Source organism: Sturnira hondurensis, unplaced genomic scaffold, assembly GCF_014824575.4.
Source record: "Sturnira hondurensis isolate 20B ecotype Veracruz unplaced genomic scaffold, ASM1482457v3 Scaffold0014302, whole genome shotgun sequence".
NCBI classification, from domain to species: Eukaryota; Metazoa; Chordata; class Mammalia; order Chiroptera; family Phyllostomidae; genus Sturnira; species Sturnira hondurensis.
Genome location: NW_028086933.1, coordinates 6021183 through 6043561, shown reverse-complemented (window position 1 = coordinate 6043561; position 22379 = coordinate 6021183). Strand labels below are relative to the sequence as shown.

The following is a 22379-nucleotide window of genomic DNA, read 5'->3' as shown; positions in this document are numbered from 1 at the left end:
CTGACCTAAGACTTAGTAAATCAGTGCCCTAACTGACAGGGGAAACAGAGAAAGCCAAACTCAACGGGCTGAAGAAAAGACTGACAAATTTATTCTTGATTCTTTCAGAGTATAAAATCATTGTCAGGAAGTCTATGCCGGGGCCTGGATAATCCCACCCATGTGCCTGGCATAATGAGAGGGCTTCCACTCTTCAATGCTCTTTCTTGAACATTCTCTCCCACCTGATTCTCAAAATAGTCTATAAGGTTAACAGGGTGCGAATCGCTGTCTTCACTCCCTGTAGATAAACGGAGGCAGAGTTTAGCTCTGTCCCTTAAGTTATTCAGTGATAAAGCTGAAGCTGGATCCCGGACCCTCCCTAGCAGAGTGCAAGAGTGCCCTGGGATTACAGAATCACGGTGTCAGTGTCAACCAACACGGACTTCACAAAACCCTGGGGAGCTGCAGTGGGACTTGGGGCCTNTCTCTCCCACCTGATTCTCAAAATAGTCTATAAGGTTAACAGGGTGCGAATTGCTGTCTTCACTCCCTGTAGATAAACGGAGGCAGAGTTTAGCTCTGTCCCTTAAGTTATTCAGTGATAAAGCTGAAGCTGGATCCCGGACCCTCCCTAGCAGAGTGCAAGAGTGCCCTGGGATTACAGAATCACGGTGTCAGTGTCAACCAACACAGACTTCACAAAACCCTGGGGAGCTGCAGTGGGACTCGGGGCCTAGAGGGACCTCGTGGAATCCTAGAGACTGATCTTGGCCAACACATGTCCCAGCATTTTAAAAAGGAGAGACAAAACCTTCCCTTCACAAGCCCCAAGTTGTTCTCCCACATGCAAAGCTGGTGCCTCGGGGGACAATGGGGCTGGTGTGGGGGTGAGGTCCTTGTTGTCTTTTCAAAGGAAGCCCAGCAGGGTGAGTGATGCATGAAATGTAAAACTCTCAGATCTTCTCAGTGTACACAGGGGCCTCTGTGACTCAGTGGTGACATCTTTATTTAGACAGATGCAACAGTGGAATGTTTTATCAGCATTAAACGAACTGGTCGAACACACTTAAAAGGTGAAAAGCAAATTGTTACAAACCTGGGCCAACTCCAAATAAGAGAGCACTTCTCCGTCAATGCCCACGCCACTCATAGCAGCCTTGGTCAGCTCCTGAACTGCGTGCTGCTCTGGGGGAGACAAGCAACAGGAGAAAGTTAAACCTTCCTCTGCGAGCCAGACATCTTGCCTGAAGGGTCTGGTCCGGGGCCACCTAAGAGGGGAGGAGGCAGGGAAGATTGTCCTGGGAGCCATCCTAACTGAATCTGAGTGGGCATTCAGATGTGTGGCCTTTCAGTAATGTGGAGTTCTAGTCGCCAGCCATTGCACCGATGACTCTGGGGACACTTGTTAGCGTGTCTGAAATAGGCAGAGTCTTCCAGCCCTTCACTGTCCAGTACGATAACCACTGGCCACAAAAATGTTTATATTTAGCCCTGGCTGGTGTAGCTCAGTGGATTGAGCATGGGCCTACGAACCTCATGATCGCGGTTCGATTCCCAGTCAGGGCACATGCCTGGGTTGCAGGCCAGTTCCCAGCAGGGGACACACGAGAGGCAACCATACATTGATATTTCTCTCCCTCTCTCCTTCCCTTCCCCTCTAAAGATAAATAAATAAAATCTTTGAAAAAATGTTTATATTTAAATTAATTTAAACTTAAATAAAATAAAAAATTTCCAGTCCTTAACCACAGCTAGCCACTTCTAAGTGCTCACTGGCTGCATGTGGATTGGACAAGGCAGGCACAGAATGTCCCGTCACTGCGGAAAGTTCTACTGGACAGTGCTGCCCTGGAAAGCACCTCCCTAGAATCCTCTGGACCCTCTAGTATCTTCCTGTTGGACAGGGGCCCCACTCACTTCACTGTAATTCCCAACACTCTGACGGTGGAGAGACTGAGTAACAGGAATGACTCCATATGGGGAATTAAAAATGTGAATGCATGTGTCTGTCTCAACAGCTGCAGATGGGCAACATATTGTTCAGCCTCTTAGATTCTAACGAGTGGGGGAACCGTCAGCCAGAAGTGACAAAAACCCAGTTGGGAGGGCCATCTCTGTTTGGGAGCTGCGTCCGAGGCCCCTAAGCTGCATCTGAATTGTGGTCCCGAGTCTCGCCTTTGTGGAGGCTGCCACCTGCCTCTGGCAGCGACAGGGGTGGGCAGGCAAGGCCTTGCATGTCTAGCTCCTGGATGTTGCCTTATTTTTTCCCATTCGTATCACTGCATCTGCTTTTCTAATGCCGTATCCTGCCAAATCACGCTTGCTTTCTGCTCTGGTTCTACATGCTTGTCAGTCAACATGCCTCTATCTGGTCAGCAAGGCATCTGGGCTGCAGTGGTTTCTCTGGCACACCGTTTCTCAGCGAGGCCGACAAAGAGGTGTTTGGAACTAAATTTCCCAGAGAAGGCATCAGGTTTTCTAATTTAGGTAACTGCAACGTTTCTTGATATTCGCTCATCTTTGGCTTGCAATTAGTAGAATTCACATGCCTCTTCAGGGGAAAAAATGCCCGTTGATGTTACTTTTTTGTCATTGAATATTTAAGAAGACACTATTTTACGTATCTTTCTCTCATTACTTTTAATACAGCAGTGAGCATACTTCTCTCCCAGAGGTCCTCAGCAAGTGGCTTTTAAAAATGCAAAGCATTTTTACCCCTGAAAATGATTTTTGAACACCATTCTAAGCACTCTATTCTTATACCGAACAGTATACACCAAACAGTCTAAGTAATTAAAAGAATCATCTTAGAAAGCCATATGTTACATAATTGTAACAGTAATGAAAGCAGACATAAGGCGAAATCTACAGTTGACAGGAGCGGGTATCTTTGGGTCAGTCTCTTTCATGGAGAAAGCAGTCCCGCCACCGTCATATTTAAGCAAAAATGGCACTACTTGGAGATTGATCACAAACCTTGTTCAACAGATGTGGCTCCAAATTGCTTTGGACCCTTACAAACTCAAATTTATCCTTAAAGGACAAATACTTGTAAAAACTGCCAACAGCCAAATGGTTTGGAACACACACTCTGAAAAAGGAAACTGCCCGCCACAGCTTCCTAGGGCTGCTATTTAGGAAGCCGTGTGGACTCACGTAGATCATGACCTCGGGTGCATTCACGGCAAACCGTTTTTAAAAGCCATAGAGCAACGCCTCCACTATCTCTTGTTACCTCACTGAGGAAGAAAGAGGTGAAGGGAGGACCCTGCTCTCCTGCTGGCTGAGTGTAGTAGAAATGCGGAATGCAGAGAAATAAATCTTTATTCAAAAGGTGTTACCAGGAGATCAAGTGCACCTACGACTGGTTGGTTTGCTCATACATTCATCTTCAACCGCTTAAGGATTCAACAAATACTTATTGACAAGCTAATATCCCAGGCTCTTTTCCGTGTGCAGAGGATGGGCCAGTGAGCAACACAGGCACTGTCTCCACTTGCATGGTTCACAGGAGTCAACTAAACGTCGTGATAAACATCCAGATCGTGCATTGACACCACTGGTGTAGGAAGCTGAAGGTTTACCTTTAAATAAAAGGTGTTTGAGTGCACATATCCTATTTAGACTGGCTGCAGCGTACCAACTGAACAAACCTAGAAACGATGCATAAGATTTTGTGACGTTAAGCCAAGTCTCCCTTTTTGTTCTTTCTCCCCAAATGATCTTGACAATGTCAGAGCATTTTCTAAAATAGCTTAAGGAAAACCACTTACATAATGCTGACTAGGTACCAGATGCCTAAATCTTGCATCTCCACAACAGCTCTATGGTATAACACTATTATTCCCATTTTAAAGAGAGTGAAAGCTGAGACAAAGCGGTTAAGTCAAGTATAAAGTCAGTAAACGCTGGAGTCAAAATTGGACCTGGAGCAATCTGGTTGAGCCGCTTATGTTCTTAACTACTGCCTCCTAGCCTGTTTCCTAAAGACTGTGTCCGAGCACACATTGTGAAGATGAACATGGACATGAGAGTGTTATTTCAAATTCTGTGGTCCACAAATGAGGCAGTGTGCATAGAGCATGGGCCGTGAGGGGAGGGGCTCTGCATCCCCCATTGCGGTACATTTGCATCGCCTAACAGGGCCTAACACAAAGGAGGTGCTAACCAAACATTTGTGGGATGGAACAGGGCTGTCTGATCCATTTGATCAGTTTATGTCACCCTACACGAGACTGTTCCATACCGAGTGATACAAATTGACTTTTATTCCCTGGAAATCTTATTTTTGTTTACACATGATGTTGGCAGACAGGACAATCAGACCCTGCATGGACCTGCGTCCTCAGCCTTACCTGCGAGAGCAACCAGGTGTGGCAGACAGAATCTGTTTGCCAAGGCGATTAGTTCCAGCGGGTCCAGGTCCAAGGTAGGTGACAACTGCTTGGTGTAGAGATAATCCAGCACCGCCTGCATTGACATCTTGTTGATGTTTGGGAGATACACCTGAAATGTTATTTGAAAAGCTAAGTTCTGAGGAAGAAAGCAGTGGGCACATTTTCAGGCTGTTCCGCTTGTAAACATCCCAATTGGGTGCTTCGATATTGGCAAGTCAGAAACACCTGCTTTCAGGCTGTGTATGGAAGTCACTCACTATTTACGGCTTCACACATAACAGTTTGATTTGTAGATGACAAAAGAGTGGGGCTGCCTGACAAAGCCTGATTTGGAATTTTTAAATGGCTATCTGGACTTATAAATCAGACAAATGGGCTATAAATGTACGATGACATTATGGGCCCTTCTTGCCAAGTACCTTATAATACTCTATTGTGGGGAAAGAAATCTCCTAGCAACATGACAGGTGCTGGGGGAGCTGCAAACTGCACTGTTGCTGATCCACGACAGCCCGGCTCTCCAAGATGTCGAAAACGGAGGATGTGCAACCACTCACGTTGCCACAGTGACTGGCTGGATTCCAACATTCTACCAATAGATACTAGTACGACATACACACAATTACTCTTTCTATGGCACAACGACACAGAGTCAGAACTACTGGAACATTAACGGGTATCAGTAGATTGAGAGAATCCAGAGAAATCCTCGCCTGGGGCGTCTGGGGGAATAGTTGATTGGTAAGGTGAACAGTCCCCTGTAGGATTCCCCTGATCTCCCTCCTGAGTACCTGTAGTCGCTGCCCATATAAATACATGCTGGAGTTTGCTAGAGAGCCAGGGAGTTTGGGGCGCCTGGGCGTGGGTCAGTGAATGGGCATGCGCACCATGCAGCTGTTACTCTCCACGCCTGGTCTCCAACTGCGTGACGCGGCCCTGGTGTTTACTATTGGAATGATGGCGATTATACAGATCAACCTCACTTAAAGGGCCCGGTGCACAAGGTTCTGGGTTAAGCTATCCACATGCATGACCTACTTTGATCCTTGGAGGAAGAGATGAATATTTTTGCCACTTTATAGATAAGGAAATTGAGGTTTAGGGAGGTTAAATTGCATATCCAGGGTCACAAAGCTAGTAAGTAGTGACTGGGACTTGAACCAACCAGGGAGTATAGTTCTAAAGTCTATGTTCAGAACTGCTGTGCAGTACCAGAAATGCTTTACGGCAAGGAAGCAAAGGTTTGGGCCACAGTACAGCGTATTTCATTAATAGTGTTTAAGAATTGGATTTCTAAGTTCAAAAGAATGAGTAGTTATAAAGTCCTTAATCCTGGTACTTAATAAACTTCCGTACAGGATATAAAGATTACACATCTATAATTATATATAATTATATCTATATTACATATCTAATGCTGCTCTCTTTCTCTCTCTATATGTATATATGTATGTATGTGCATGTGGGTATATATATACACACACAGGGCTCTTATCCAATGCATTCCAGTGGCATGGCTCCAGAATTGTTTAAGCTACAGAAACCTTCTGTATTATTATTCTCCTGCACATCCACCAGCCACCTCAGAGAAGGAATATCCTTGCAGACAGAACTTCCCCTTAACGTATCAAAGGAAAGTCACAGAAAAATTCCTGTGAGTGTTTAGAAAATTATCCCCCATCCTTCACACATGAGGGGAACCCAAAAAACCTGGAATTTATTTATAAATCATTGTGTATTTATTCTTACATGTTTAAACTTCAGTCACCTTTAAAGTACTCTCCATGTGACGCAATAGAGCTATCAAGACTTTTTTCCACTGCTCAAAATCCACTTTGAACTGGTCGATTTTAGTAACTTTTAGTACTGCTGCTATTTTGTATTTCAGTTCTTTTACATCAACAAAACGTTTCTCTTTGAGGACTTTTTCCATCAGGGGAACAAAGAAAGTCACTTGGGGTGAGATTGGGTGAATAGGAAGGGTGGGGCAGGGGGGTCATGCTGTTTTTGTTCAAAAACTGTTGAACATTCAGGGTGGTGTGGGCAGGTGCCCTTGGAAATCACTCACCATGAAACGGGCAAACACATTAAAAGAGTCTTCAGACAAAATTCACCAAAGCTGAATGCAGCCTCTCACAACAACGCCAGCTGGTACGCTGATACAATGGGTTCCTAGAACACTCATCTAGCAGGAGGAAGCCTATACTACAAGGGGCCTGCCCTCCAGAAGATAATTCCAGTTTTTGGGGTCCCCTTGGATAGCTAATGGAAACAATTATGATTCTATAAATAAGGTGTATGGGTTATTACTATCAATGATTTAACAAGTGTGACCATTTCAAGTTTCTAGCACAACCTCTGCAACAGATAGAACTTGGCAAGTAGAAACTCTTACTAATATTATTTTAATACAAAGAAGCCATAGTATTGTAAAATTCATTGCTATTCCAGTGAATCTAACATAGAAATGTTTATGTGCACATGAATTTCTCTTATACACACATGAATTTATTTACAGATACCTACTTGTTTCTATACATATGAGAAAATGGTACAATTTTATTTCTCTAGAATGGTGTTTGGAATACTATAATTTTCTAGGTAACTGAAGGTTAATTAAGTTATAAAACTTGAACATTTGAGCCATTTTGAATGTGAAAGTTCAGCGTACACTTTATAAGGTGCTAAGTCCTATAAAGTGTTAGTAACTACACATGTAAAAAGCCCCAGTGCTTCCTGTGCCCTGCTCTTGCAGAGAGAAGGGCGTCTGCTGTCCCCAAAACAAGGGCTGGAAGGACAGGGCCAGAGGCCGGGGCAGGCCCAGGGGTGTCGCTGCAGTGCTGCGTGGCACTCGACGAATCCTTCACTCTTCAGGGCTCTCCCTCTACTCGTCTGTTACATGGGAGACATTTGCAATAGACAATAATGGGATTTTTTTTCTTCCTCACTGAGATCATGGATTTGGATGATAATTCAGAGTACTTTAGCTTTTTTTTTTTTGGCAAGAGTGGGTTCTTTGTCATGGCAAAATGGACATCCTAAATTGAAAAAACAAAAAAATTCCTGGCAGCAGGAGCTGACAGATTCCAGCGACAGCCTCACCCCAATACGCTCAGTGTCTTCAGAGTGTCTGACATTTATAATCATTTGTGACCTGCTGCTTCCTTCTTGCTAATGATATCAGTAGTTTTTTTGTTGTTGTTGTTGAAATAATGGCTCTTTTGGGCAAATAATGTTAGGGACTTTGGGCAATAACCAGCAATAAGAATAAACGAAAACCATTTTCATAGCCCACATTTTTTTCCTCCTGGCTGATTTTCTTTTAAAGCCTGTGTCTGTGATTTCAAAATTTATAATGAACTGTATAACTATAAAGAGACCATTTAATAGAACTTTTAAAAATAATATAAATAAAGCTACATAAAAATGGAATTAAGAATTTTGCATTCAACCTGCTTGATGTAGCTTTAAAAAAAGTAATAAAAGAAACGATAATGCTGCCCTAAACAATGCCCCATATTCCAGTTCAGTTGCTTTAAAATTTTAATTGCGAAGATCAGCTCAGACTATTAGGCTTCTAATTAGAGACAGTCTCCCAGAGAATGAGGAAGTATCGTAGACCCAGAGCACTGCTCACCACAACCCAGGCCTGCATTTTTAATAAGCCACTTGCGGAGGACCTCTGGGAGAGAATTATGCTCACTGCTGTATTAAAAGTAATGAGAGAAAGATACGTAAAATAGTGTCTTCTTAAATATTCAATGACAAAAAAGTAACACCAACGAGTATTGTTTTCCCCCTGAAGAGGCATGTGAATTCTATTAATTGAAGAAAAAAGGCTGCATTTTGGAGGGGAATCCACATTTTCACAGGACAAAATAGAGTTAAAAGGCAGCCTAGAAAAAGCAAATCTCAAGAGCAAACAGGGGCCCCATCAACCCTAGAGGGCTTACTGGGCAGCTCTTCCCACCCCTGTAATTCCTCTGCCTGGAAGGGAACTGGGGGCTTTAACTCAGGGGACAAAGCTCTTAACTCCTCACTGGAAAGCGCTTAACAAGAACCCTCCAGGAGAAGAGGCACTAACAACCCCTGAGCATTAGTAGGTTCTAGGCACCAGATTCAATGCTCTCCACGTGTACGCTCATGCCCTGGCCGCCCTTTGAAGGAGAAGGTTCTCTCGTTATTCCCATTTCATAGGTGAGGACACAGGCTTAAGAGAGGGCTGGTCGCTTGCCCGGAGTCAAGCTGAGACTGAAGTTCAAAACTACATAACTGTTGTAGTCTATTCTGGAAATAAAGAGAAGAAGCAAAAAAGGGCAGGAATGCCAACCCCTCACAGCATCCTTCATACACCGGCAGGAGGAACTTTGGCACGGACCTTGGGTTGCTTCCTGTCAGGGTCTTTGTCTTTCGAGTTGGGTTGAATCTATACATACCTATCATCAGCCTTAGCTACAGCTCTGAGGGGTAAGTGACCTCCTCTTCCAGGGGTGGGGGCGAGTGTTCGGCAGGCCACCGCCTCCAGGAGTGGCTATTTAACAGCCACAGACGGGCGCACATGCACATTCGATGCCAAGTTTTTGTTTTGGTCACCTCTCCTGCACATTTTAATCTGGAGACAATTACAGTCCATTCTGGGAAGGGATAAAGAGGATTAGCATTTGTGAGGTCAGCTCGGACAGTGTCCCTTTGTGCCTGGGTTCCCGACCTTGATCAACTTCTCTCCGCTGGGTTAATCGCAGGCAGGCTGTCTACAGCAGCCTCGGTGCACATTTCGGTGAGCTGCAAGAATGAGGGAAGCAGGCTGTTGGCTCTTCATCTCTAGAGATTATTGAAGTCACTGAAATGCCATTTGGGTGAAGTTTTATTCATTGGTGGCTTCCGCAATTTTTTTTTTTGGAAGAGGCAAGGATATCTTCAACACTGTTGACATCAAAATAAGACTAATGACAGCTACCATTTATGTAATGTTTATGAGCAGCTTTGCAAGTATTCATTCCTACACCTCACCACCACACAATGGGCTATTATCGTGTTTTCCAGATTGGGAGGCTGGAGGTAAAAAGGTGATACTTGCCCAAGGCCACATCGCTCTGACAGAGAGGAGCTGGGACTGGAGTGGCCCAGCTCCTTCCTCAGGCAGCCTCCAAGAGCCGGAGTAGTCTCAGCAACAACTGTCCAAAACACCTTTGACGGTGCAGGAAACTTTTCATTTAGTTACAAGCGAGGAGCTCCTGATTCAGAATGGCTGACAGATTCTAGGAGAGGTCATCAGGATATTCGAGTGTCTTTTCTCCAAACAGCAGACAGTCTTTTGCCAGGGGTGGGGGTGGGGGGTGGGGGTGGCTTAGCAGCTGCAGTTTGTTCTGGAAGCAGGAGGGTGGCCCAGTGACCCCGTCCTCAGCCTGGCCATCCCAGCTTGTGATTCTAAGGTTCTGTTTCCCTACTTGGGGATGCAAATGCAGGCTCCTGGGTCACAATGGGAGTGCTCAGATTTCTGGTGTGAGCATCTCTTTCGAAAAGTTAGGCATTGTTTTTTGTATTTCCTTTACAAGTTTGGAGAGGTGCTGAGATAAGCAAAACAAGCCTCTTAGGACAATAAACTTGATGGGGTGTCCCCATGGTTTTTTTTTTAAAGAGGGTCAAAAATACTTGAAGAACCCAACAAAAATGCTTGCTCACCTCTAGACTAAAGTTGAAGGGTTTGGATAAAATTTTTCTTTTTTTTTCCAACAGAGTTTGTAAAAAGATGGAGACACAGGGTCTGTAAGATACAGCTTGCTCGCTCTGAGAATATCCTTCTTCTGGAGATAAGGCCAGTGTCTGACGGGAATCCAGGTACGTCCACTAGAACGCAGCACTTTGAGAGAGATGTTCACAGGAGCAACCATTTGCTTTGTTACTGTTTCCCTACCGTTGACAAACCTTCAGAGAAGGCTAGTTCGGTCATAGCTCAAGGGGACCTCAAGGGCAATCTAGTATATCCCTCCCCTTGAAGATGAGGAGAATGAGGTACAAGGAAGTGGCTTCTTGAGGACCCCATCTGGTCAGGGCCAGAGCTGAGCCTAAGATGTAAGTGGCTGAAAAAACATTTCGCTCTCTTGAACTTCTGGAAGATGGGTTCTGCCTGGGAACATTCGTTAAAACGTGCAGCTGATCACGTATTCGGGGGAAGAGGAGAGCTGTGGGCATGAAAGGATGCGCATGTAACGGATGTGCACACAGGGGCTTACGCCTAACGAGTGAGCCATAAGCCTGGGCTCCTCGCAGCTGCAGCATGTGGGAAAGAAGGAGGTGACCTGACACTCAGGCACTGCCTAAGGAACCATCGCATGGAAAGAGCTGAGGAATCGGGGTCATCTGACTAATACAACACTTCATACAAACACACAGGCACATTCATGAAGACGCCACTTAGGCGTTTCGCAAGGCACGTACCTCACTGTTGGCGCTTTCCACAAATGACCCCCCGAACATGGCGGCCATCCACCGGCAGCTACAGATCAGCAGCGGTTTGTGGGCACTGATGGCTCCATCGTCCAACTTAAATGTCACGTCTGCCCAAGGATGGAGGAAACACCACCGTGAGCCGGTCTCGCTGACAGTCCCACCCACATTCACCAGCCTACATCTCTGGGACTCTCTCTTCCACAGCTTTTCTTGGTGACTGTGGGTCAACTCCCACCCCTGGGGCACCCCGACTCCTGGCTCGTTCTCCAGGGACTGAGGAGTGAGCACTTACATGGAGGGACCCAAATTCTCTGAACCACAAAGAAACATAAAGGAGTATTTTTTCCTTCCTATTACAAGCAACTTCAAACATGTACAACAGCAAAAAGAATAATATAACAATTCACTTATCACACTGTTCATATTTTGCCCTGTTTGCTCCAGCCATCTGTGCATATATATACTTCTTTTATATGTGTGTAGACATTTTCAACAGATAGTATTATACTTCATGTCCAACTACTTTATCAAGAATTTCTAAATATAAGAAGATTCTCCTAGATAACCATACCATTATTATTCCAAAGAAAATTAAAAATAATTCCCTAACATCACCCACTATCTAGTTCATATTAAAATTTTTCCAATTATCCCTAAAGTGTATGTTATAGCTTTTTTTTTCTTAAACAGAATTCAGCTGAAGCTTCCTCACTGCATTTGGTCATTATGCTTCTGCAGTAAGGAGAGCCTGAGTCCATCAGCTTTACGTAAGGTCCACTGCTTCATTTGCTGCAGGTTTAAACATTTTTTTCCATTAACTTTCAAGACTGCTTCTATACCATGATGGTCAATATTTGGTGTAAATATTACTCATAAGCTTTAAACTTTAAGAACAGCCTTAGTAACCACTTATTAAATATAGATTGTCATGACAGGCATTATGAAAGCTAAAGATCCAAATGAATTATACATATAAACAGAAGTCAGGAAATCAAATAATGACATCCCCCCCCCAAGGGGACAACTTCAGAACAAAAATGTAAAGCACGTAAACAGTACAGCATGGCTATGTAACTATCTTGGATTCAGGCCACCAGCGTGCTTAAGCAATTATGTAAGGACTCTGTGGGCAGATACACATAGTTATCAAAGACAAAGGAGGAACAAGAAAGGAGTGTGAGAACAAAATAGAAGACAGGATGGAAAGAGATGAGTCACCCCTGATGGGCATGCAGAGGGTCACCGGAATTGCCTCCAGTTTTCCAGTAGCCTCAAGACAAAAGGTCACTGATTTTTTGTCACGGGTAACTGGCGAGGGCCGGTGGAGCACCGATTTGGTCAGGAAGGAATCCTGAAGGGAAACTGTAGGCATTGAGCTGATTGGCTCAGGCTTGGGGGTAGGCTGACCTATCCCTGGAAGCTCTATGACCCCATGGCACTGCAGGGGAGAGTCTGGGTGGAAATTTTGGCTCCACCATTTATAACTTGTGTAACCACAGGCAAGTTACCTAACTTTCTCTTTCCCTCAGCTTCCCCACCTGAAAAGTAGAGCTAATAAATATTTGGCCCTAAAGTGTGATGAGAATTAAATAAATAAATCAGTGTAACTTAGGCGAGCGGGGGAAAAAATAAGTATTCATACAGGTCAATGACAGTTATCCTTTCCCCTGCTCATGTCTGGCTAATGTTTGGTACGACACAATCAAAGGTACCTGTGACTTGGCCGTTGGACCCGCTCACCTGAGAACGTCCCCTTGCTGAGACACTCTTTTATTCGGTTAGCCTTCCTGACGTGAAATGCTTTCGTAATCTCCTGGTTCATGAAGGCTTCCTTGTTCATGATGTTTTCCACCATCATCCTCAAATCGAACATCTCCAGGATCTCTGCGATCTGAGCCAGGCCCACCAAATCCTTCTCCTTTTCATCCAGTTGTCCTGTATAAAGGAACTGGAGCAGGGTCCGGAAAGGGCCTGGCTGGACCGATGCGTCCATCCTGACTACGGTCACGGGGCCCACTCTCTTTGAGATGGGGTTGACTTGCATTTCCTTGTGCATGCTAATAAACCCCTTACTCCAGCCTGCCAAGGTCGGTGTCTCTGGGGTTGAGAGCTCAGCTTCCACCTTCAGAGTCTCCTGTGGGAATAGGTTCTGGCTGGAGGACTCNTCATGAAGGCTTCCTTGTTCATGATGTTTTCCACCATCATCCTCAAATCGAACATCTCCAGGATCTCTGCGATCTGAGCCAGGCCCACCAAATCCTTCTCCTTTTCATCCAGTTGTCCTGTATAAAGGAACTGGAGCAGGGTCCGGAATGGGCCTGGCTGGACCGATGCGTCCATCCTGACCACGGTCACGGGGCCCACTCTCTTTGAGATGGGGTTGACTTGCATTTCCTTGTGCATGCTAATAAACCCCTTACTCCAGCCTGCCAAGGTCTGTGTCTCCGGGGTTGAGAGCTCAGCTTCCACCTTCAGAGTCTCCTGTGGGAATAGGTTCTGGCTGGAGGACTCCCACTGGTCAGCCTGAGGTGTCCTTGGGGTGCCCTCCTCCTTTTCCTCATCCGGGTCAACACTCGACGCCCACCCCTGCAAATTGCTGCTCTGTCCCTCCTTCTCACAAGCAACTTCACTCCAGTCTAGGGTTTCTTCATAGTCTATTAAAAAAAGATCATAAAATTTGGAAGAGGAGGTAGCGAGGTAAATACGGTGTGCAAAGATGTGCTCTTGGTCCTGAAGGATGAACAGGACGTCGGCACACAGAGGATTGTCCAGTAAACAGGCAGCTTCGTTTGTCCCCATGGAGGGACATTCTGGAACTTTGATAACTGGTGGAGGGGCTTTTGGAGGTAGGAATGGTGCCTGAAGTAGAGGTTTCTGAACCTTCTTTAAGTGGGATTTCCAGAACTGCAGGTGCCGGCGGGAAATGAGCGCCGCTCGGATTGCATTGTCAAACACATCCTTGATTCCAAACTGGTCAAAAACGCTCGTTTCGTAGTATGGTATGCCAAGTTCCTTTGCAACCTCTCGGCCTTTTTCAGGGGGCAGAATATCCCCTCTCTTTATGGGCCTGAAAGAGAATATTGAAAAAAACTGTTACCAGCTTTATTTTAGGAAAAAAGTAGTAACCAGAGTCTAAGGACCTAATTGAATTATACATTTAAAATCCTATCCAGGCTTTTAATAAGGTTCTTAAAAAAATCTACTACCAACCTCAAGTCTTTCAAATATAAAGGACTTATGACTACAGGGAAAAAATGCTTTCAGTAGTAACCATAGTAACCGAAGTCACAGCCATTTACTAGCTGTTTGATCCTGGGAAAGTTAATCTCTTCTAAGCCTTGGTTCTCTCATCTGTAAAGAGGGATAATAATAATGTGGACCTATGTCTTCAAAGACTGTTGAGAGGTTTAAATGAGATAATATGCTCAGCACAGTACCTAGGCCACTACTGCTTCATAAGTGTTAGCTGTTGTCATCATCACTACCATCATCCTCTTCATCATCATCACCTTATGCCTAAATTCTGCTTTATAATTTTAAAATGAACCCATGTTCATTATCTCACTTGAGCCTCACACTAACCCTATGGGTGTTAGTTTCATTTTCCATTCTGAAGATACTGAGGAAGAGAGTTTGAAGGATTTGCCTAAGGTCACATTTGCAAGTTACTGAGAGGCCTCTACTGAGCAATCAGAGTGTAGGTTAAACAGCCCACATCCAAGGGCTCCTGACGTTTTCTATAATGAGACTTGTGAATCTTCCTTCGTGTCTTTCCCCTTCCCCTTCTGCCACTCTCCTTAGTCAGGACCTCGTCATCTTCTGCCTGGACCAGCGGATTAATCTCTTAACCGGTCTTTCTTCGGCCTCTCCACATTTTAGCCTACAGTTCTCACCCCTGCATGAAAAAGCCTTACATAACACAAGTGTGACTTAGCCGCAACTCTTGAAAAAAATTTTCTTCTCATTCCACAAAGCTCATGGAATAAAATCTACAACTTCTGGGCTGGCACACCAGACAAATTTATAATCTCACCAAACCCAGGGAGGCCAAACCTTTTGCAGCAGTATGAGCAGAATACACCTGTGATTGTAGCGTAACCACAGCAAAGACTCACATGGCTTCTGGAACATAGGTAAGACGTGACCTGTTATCCTCTTCACAAACGCACACCAGATTTGAGACATACTTATAGAAATTGATCTTCCTAAATAAATATTTGGCTTTCAAGACCAAAGGTAATATGTGTGAGACAGGTATTAGTCTTACGGGAGATAAGATAATACTGGGTAAAATTTGGATTTAAGAAGACCTGGATTGAAAAGAGTTAAAACTGCAGCGTGTTGCAAAAGTGGAAGGAACGTGTAGGGAAAAAAAATGAAATGTCAAGGTTTGTTCCCAGGGCATTTTGTGCTCCTTGTTCCTGGGACTGACTGGAAGATCACTGAGGACACTTTTTCAAGGTTGAGCTCAAATATCCCTCATTTATGCAATTGCAGAACTGCTCTATAGAAGAGCCATCCCCTCCACCATCCTCTGTCACTCTCTCAGTCCTCCACATGTCCATGGTTGTGAGGCCTGGCCATCTTCACCTACTCTTTTATCCAGAAAGTTCTGAGTTGGGTGGTCTCTTATTCATCATGAGTCCTCTTTCCCTCTATTTGGCTTCTAATATTCAATTCCTAGTTCATGCTTTTAAGAATGGAAGGATTGCAAAAACCTAACATGAAATGTTTTCAGAAAAGGTACCCACAATGTTCCCAGAACATTAGAAATTTCTCAACAAAGTACCATTTGCTTCTGCTGTGAGAGCATAAAAATTGTATCCACATAACATTTTGTAACAAGCACATGAGCAAACACCGAAGGAAGGTTTTGATATCAGCATTTTGAAAAGCTATGCTCTCTAGAAAAATATGTAAACATAAAACAAAATTATTTTTGTTTTACATAATAAACATAATAGTTAAACATAAACAAAATTATTTTTATAAAGGTCATATTTATTAAAGGAACATAGAGTTTTAAAAACTCTTATTCCATACTCACCCTAATTGGTAACCACATTTTATGTAGAGTGAAAAAAGTCCTCCGTTGAGTTGATTTTTAAACTTGTGACACATTAAAAACGTGATCACTAGAGACATTAAAAATTTTTGCCACTACACGTCCTATGATTTTTAAGGTTGGACACTGTCCTCTTGGTAGTGGAACACTCTCAGAGGTTGGATTGAGGAAAATGAGAACATGTAAACCCTTGAATATGCTTATGTGTATGAACCTGATGTGCCTGGGGTCCCAAAATTGTAGCGGATCACTGTGTTATTTAGCTTTATTATGATCATCATAATTTCAAGCATGACATTATACGCAGCTAACATTTATTTCGTTTGATACTTTACAAGTTTCAAAAATACTTTTCTACTCACCATGTCATAATTAGAGAATGCACTTCAAGCACTGGCCAACCTTTTAGAAAAATGAGTTCCCACCGAACAGGTGATGGTGAGCAGGAGAAGGGTCAGGACACACTCCCTCATGGTCAGTGAGCTGACTGGGAGCGTATGGCAGGTCGATGGGGTGCCAGGGGCATCCCCTAGCAGAACTCTGGGCGACAGAGACATCTGCTCCCTCCATATTTAATTTGGCCGGCACAGAGCAACACTGAGTACCTTGGCTTACCTTGCTAAAGGGCGTCGGGCTCGATTAACAGCTTCAAGATCAGCATAGCGGAGGTCTAGCTGGCAGCCAACTAGGACAACAGGTGTGCGGGGGCAAAAGTGCTTGATTTCTTGATACCACATTGTTTTCACATGATTTAGGGAATTGGGATTAGCGATCGAAAAACAGAGAACCACAACATCAGACCTAAAAGGAAATCACAAAAAAGCTGTATTGCTTTTTAACTTTTATCTTTTATCACTTTGGTTCCTCCTTACCCCCATCCATCTAATGCCAACTGTCATGTCACAATTAAAAAAAAAAAGACTAGATATTAAATTACACCTTGGAGTCATGCAAACAGCCTGGTAAACCCCCAGAGTCCAGCACCAACACAGCCCAAGTTCATTTCCGGATGGCACTACAGAACCCCTACGCATTGAAAAGTTGCCGGTGCAGTTATCTCACAGTAGGGATGGTGCTGCACACTTGAGTCAGTCCTGGGACTACAACATGCTGAACTATTTCTGTTCACCACAAGAAATAGTTTCAAGATAAAAAAAATGATACACACGACCTTTTACCAGTTAAAACAAAAAGGTGATGATGACTCAACCCAGTGAGATAAAGCAAACAGCCTAAACGTTACTGAAAATGTAACAGGTATTGCAGAACAAGGCTGGCAAAGGCACAGGAGGATTCCCACCCTTCTTTCCACACCTGTAGAGAGCACAACCACGGATCCATTTCTTAATAGGCAGGGATTTAGACTCTACTAGGTATAAGGTAAGAAGGGAGCAGGAACATTAAAACTAGCAAGGGTTAGGTGGATGGCTAAAAAAACGAAAAAATGTTGGAAGCAGATTTCTCAACTGTCATTTGTGACACACAGCAGGTATATAGGGAAAAGAAAAAATTGCTTTATAGTCAATTTTGACATAAAGATCTTCCATTTTTATATAACAACTTACCATTCTAGAAGCACTTGTTCAATTATGGTATCTGACAGAGAGTTGCTAAAAGGTATCTTTAATAAGAATTATAAACCATCATTCTAGGTTAAAATTAGGCTGAATGAGGACTCTGAGAACATCCAGACAGAAGAGTATAAGGAATAGGAAAAGTTGTGCCCAAGGATTCAAGACTATCTCTCTCAGCTCAATTCAGAAATAAGCTCTCACAATTTTATTAGATGTTAATGTATTACCTTTATTGTTTATATAACAAAAACAATCAAGTTGATGAATCAAAATACCTTTTTAAAAAATGTTTGAGCTCGAAATGAAGAAAGGAATGTATATACGTTGGAAACTAGGGAGGACCTAGTTCAAACAGCAACGGCTGAAGTTCCTTGGGAACCGGAAACCTACACTGACCCCCGGCCCCTAACACGCGCCACCTGGCCAGGAGGTTTCAGGCTCCGGAATTCAGTAAAGTAGCAGGATGCAAAAAAAAAAATACCCAGAAACCAGTTGCATTTTGTACACCAACAATGAACTAGCAGAGTGGAAACAAAGAAAACAATGCCATTCACCATTACTTCAGTTAAAAAAAACCCCAAAACCTAGGATAAATTTAATCAAAACACCTTCTTTTAAATCATTAATGAGCTTTCCTCCTACATTTCAATGAAGACAAATATATTCAGGCAATCATAACAATATCTAAAAATAATCATTTGCAATGCAGAAAACGGCAGGATGCTTATATTAAATAAATCCACAAGTTGAGTCTTTAAATATATACATATTGCAACAAACCACAGAAATATAGAAAAACAATCCTGAGATTAAAATATTTACAAATCATAAAAGAGGATCTAGGACTCAAAGTAGACGAATGTGTTCATCTGCATATTTAGAATGCCACTGAAATAAAGATAGTGTCAAAGATTCTTGAATGCTGGAAAATATAATATGTATAAAAGTGTTCATAAATAATGAAAAGAAAGCACGTTTCGTCTTTGGGGTCCTGATTTAGTAGAATATTCTGCGCACAGTCTTACTTCTAATCAGCATAAATAACAGCACCCACTAAAGCCAAGAATGCTTTGAATTTTACATTTTTTAGGGGCTCAGTTTTCTATTATTCAGAATCCTATTTATATAGGATATCTGATGTAGCTCTGCTGTAAGCTTCCTCCTGATTGTAAAATAAAGCCACCATGAATTTTGGCACAGTGAGAATAATATGGCAATATCTGACGTTCAGTATTACAGAGAAAAACTGAGGAAATATATTCTGTACCTAAAAGTGGAATAGTATGTATATGTATAAACTTGTTCTAACTGGTGCCTTCTATTTCCATATTAAGATACCTGGCTATAAAAAATCATTCTCAGAGCCTAATTTATATGACAGACATGTAGCTAAATGTCAATTCTCTTATCTAATTTTATGATACAGCATGTGATGTTTTGAAATCAGAGCTAGCTCAGTTGCCAAGGTTACCATGATAACACTCATGCCACTGAACACATATTACTCTCCAGATGACCTGTAAACAAGTGCAGACAGGGCCTTGGGGGTTGGAAAAAAAATGGAATCTCCTGATGGTAGCACAGTGCCATCACACAGCACAGGCCCGGAGGGTCCACCTTCTGACTGTGTCATAGCAATATCTCAATGTAGGAAATGCTGTTGGAAAGCCAGAAAAATAAGTCACTTCTCTGTAAATATTTGGCTTCGAAGGAATGATAGTTAAAGAGAAGAGACTGCACTGAAAGCAACATTACCTCTGAAGCTAAAATAACTTGCTGAGTCAAAATTCTATTTGTATCCTTTTTAAAAGCTTTTTTATTTATTTAATTTTTGTTCAAGTACAGTTTTCTGTCTTTTACTCCCATCCCAGCACCCCCCCCAGTGCTCCCCACCTCCCTCCCATTTCCACCCCCATTAGTTTTTGTCCATGTGTCCTTTATACTAGTTTTTGTAAATCCTCCCCCTTTTCCCCTAAACTTCCCTCCCCTTTCCCCTCTGGTCACTGTCAGCCTGTTCTCTATTTGAGTGTATTTGGTTGTATTTTGCTTGCTTGTTTGTTTTGTTGTTTAGGTTCCTGTTAAAGGTGAGATCATATAATATTTGTCTTTCACTGCCTGGCTTTTCACTCAGCATAATGCTTTCCAGTTCCATCCACGCTGTGGCAAAGGGTAGGAGCTCCTTCTTCCTTTCTGCAGCATAGAATTCCATTGTGTAAATGTACCTTAGTTTTTGGATCCATTCATTTACTGATGGGCACCTACGTTGCATCCAGCACTTGGCTATCGTGAATTGTGCTGCTATGAACATTGGGGTGCATAGGTTCTTTCGCATTGGTGTTTCAGGGTTCTTAGGATATAATCCTAGCAGTGGAATTACTGGGTCAAAAGGCAGATTCATTTTTAGTTTTCTTAGAAAATTCCATACTGTTTTCCATAGTGGTTGTACCAGTCTTCAATCCCACCAACAGTGAACTAGGGTCCCCTTTTCCCCACAACCTCTCCAACACTTGTTGTATGTTGCTTTATTTATGATGGCCATTCTGACCCATGTAAAGTGGTATCTCACTGTGGTTTTAATTTGCATCTCTCTGATAGCTAGTGATATTGAGCATCTTTTCATGTATCTTTAGAGTAGTTATTTTTCCCCTTTTTAATGCACATTTATGAGAATCTGTCCCCATAATTTTATATTGAAAGTAGTTAAAATATCATATTTGCTTAAATGTCTTTGGTTTAATCCTTCTTGGGCTAAGAATAAATGCAATTTAAGAAAACCGTGCATAAAAATTATACAGAATCTTATTCCTTACAGATGTAATACTCAAACCCCGATTTTAACCAAAAGGTTGCCAGGTCAATGGATGGAGCTATTGGACCATAGAACGATGCTACATTAACGCAGTAGCATCTTTATCTCAGGGTTCTTTTCTGAGTCTCAATTCTCAACCTACCAGTATCCTCTGAGACATAAACACCTGTAGAATTAAGTAACTCATTTGAGAATTCCACTTATTCCTAGATTCTCTAGATTTGGAGCCAGTTTTTAATCTAGCCAAAGAAGGCACAAAACCTGTAGTGTAGAATATCTCCGGCTTTAGGCAGAATTCCAAAGAACTAGAATATTAAATAACTTTTAATCAAAACGTTCATTCTCATGTGGAGACTGTTCAATGTCTGACACAAGCTCACATTTAAAAATGCCATTCCTATGAAAGATAGAAAGAAAAAGGCAATTTTTAGCATTTTTACTTCTATGGCTCTGTTACATTTTTTTTTAACTTTGAAGAGCCTAGTTTAAAAATAATTGGTAGGGGGAGGTGTGATGGGGGCATCTTCACATATGAGGCAGTAGGTGAGCCTAGAAGTGACCTCAGGGTTCCTATTTCTGATGTTAAGAGAATCTGATAGGATTTAAATGGAGTCCTATAGCTATTTGGAGTAGAAAGCACAAGAATTCAAGAATGCAGAGGCAAAGTACAAAGCAGACTAAACTCTTAACTGTGGAACTTGAATATTCAGAAGGGGTAGGAAGAGTTTTGAATATGTGTATGTATTTTTTTGGTCACTAGGCTAAGTAATTGGATTAAAGAAAGCCAGGATTGCCAACAATTTAAGAGTGTATAGCCTCGGCTGCTTGTCTATGAAAGATTTTTTTTTTTCTTTTTTGGAGAAAATGTGACTTTTTGTTCCTAAGGGGAAATATCAATAGAATAGTTTCACTGGGGTACTAAAATATCAAATAATGCCAATAAAATACTGTTTTGATTAGTTAAGTAAAAAACAATCCAAAGTAAATCTGTATGTTGAAACACTGTGCCTCTCCAGTTTCATGGACGGGCAGGCTGGGGGAGGGCACAGAAAGAGATCAAGTCACCCAAAAATGCTTGCTCTGAGGAAGCCAACCTCAGTTTTCCTTCAGATATTAAACAAACAAAAAAGCATATTTTTTTCAGTGATCTTTCAAGGAGAACACTGGCCAAAGATAGCATGCAAAAAGATGGGCAAAGATATTTGGATAACATAAGGAGTTCATGCAAAGGATTAAAGAAAAAAAAATCTGAAAAGTGCATCTTATCCACATATCTTGGCCCAAGCTAGATTTTAAACAGCAAATGCCACACATGTTCTCAAGGCCTGTCTTTGTAACATCTCCAGTCAAATACAGCAAGCTTGGTAGGAAAAGGTCACAGGAGCAATGAGAAGCTAAACTGCTTTTCCAATCTGAAATACCAAGTTCCTCCTCTGAAGGAGTGGATGAAAAGGGTACATAATCAATATCAAAGGTGGGTTATTAAGAATGAATCTTAAGTTCTTTTCCATCACAAAAGTGCTTCCATGGACTTAGTTTGTCTTCTCTTTTCATCTATTTTGCCACCATTGTCCAGCTAAGGAGCTGTGATCCTTGGGTTTTCTTATCTGGTTCAGTGAAAAAGAATTTCTACATCATCCTTTGTCCAAACGCCTATCATCTAGCTGATTTGATGGGCAATGTGAAGGACAGTGGATTCCATGCAGAATTCCACATAGCTCTGAGTGGGAGAGCCAAACGCTCTTCTCCAACATGCCAGTTCTGGTTGGGTTTCTTGCACTCAATGACTAAACAGAAGCTAACAATTATATCACCCTGAGTCTTGCCTGGGAGCACCCCCCTATTTTAACAAACACTTTTAAGCCTTTTGTTGCATGCCACTCTGTATGTTGCTACCGCCTGTTATTATTCCTTTTGTTTAGTAGAAACTCCCGTATTCTTTATATGGGTAGAGATTCTAATAACATTTTAACGGGTTTCTTGTTTTGTTTTTTTTTGTCCCCCTTTGGCAAAGACTGGAGTAGGAGTCTCTGACCTCCACTTTTGGGACTTCAAACTCCCACCTCCCACCCCACCAATAATCAAGGTAGGCTCTTTACAGA

At 42.6% G+C, this 22379-nt stretch overlaps 1 protein-coding gene across 10 annotated transcripts in view; it reads right to left on the bottom strand.

Annotated features, from left to right (window-relative positions):
• Positions 1–22379, bottom strand: part of RHOBTB1 (Rho related BTB domain containing 1) — a 107054-nt gene that overhangs the window by 5702 nt on the left and 78973 nt on the right. For 8 of the 10 annotated variants that reach the window (XR_005068871.1, XR_005068873.1, XR_005068870.1 and 5 more), the window contains 6 exons: positions 16510–16695; positions 13020–13896; positions 12570–12672; positions 10818–10936; positions 4338–4488; positions 1079–1167 (listed from right to left, as the gene is read on the bottom strand). Coding sequence is in view for 1 of the 10 variants with exons in the window: in XM_037062706.1 (XP_036918601.1) it covers positions 1079–1167; positions 4338–4488; positions 10818–10936; positions 12570–12908; positions 13256–13896; positions 16510–16695 (1525 nt within the window). In the remaining 9 variants the exon portion in view is untranslated. Of the gene's footprint in view, positions 1–1078; positions 1168–4337; positions 4489–10817; positions 10937–12569; positions 12964–13019; positions 13897–16509; positions 16696–22379 lie in introns of all 10 variants that reach the window. The other 2 variants (XR_005068875.1, XM_037062706.1) reach the window with 2 other exon arrangements.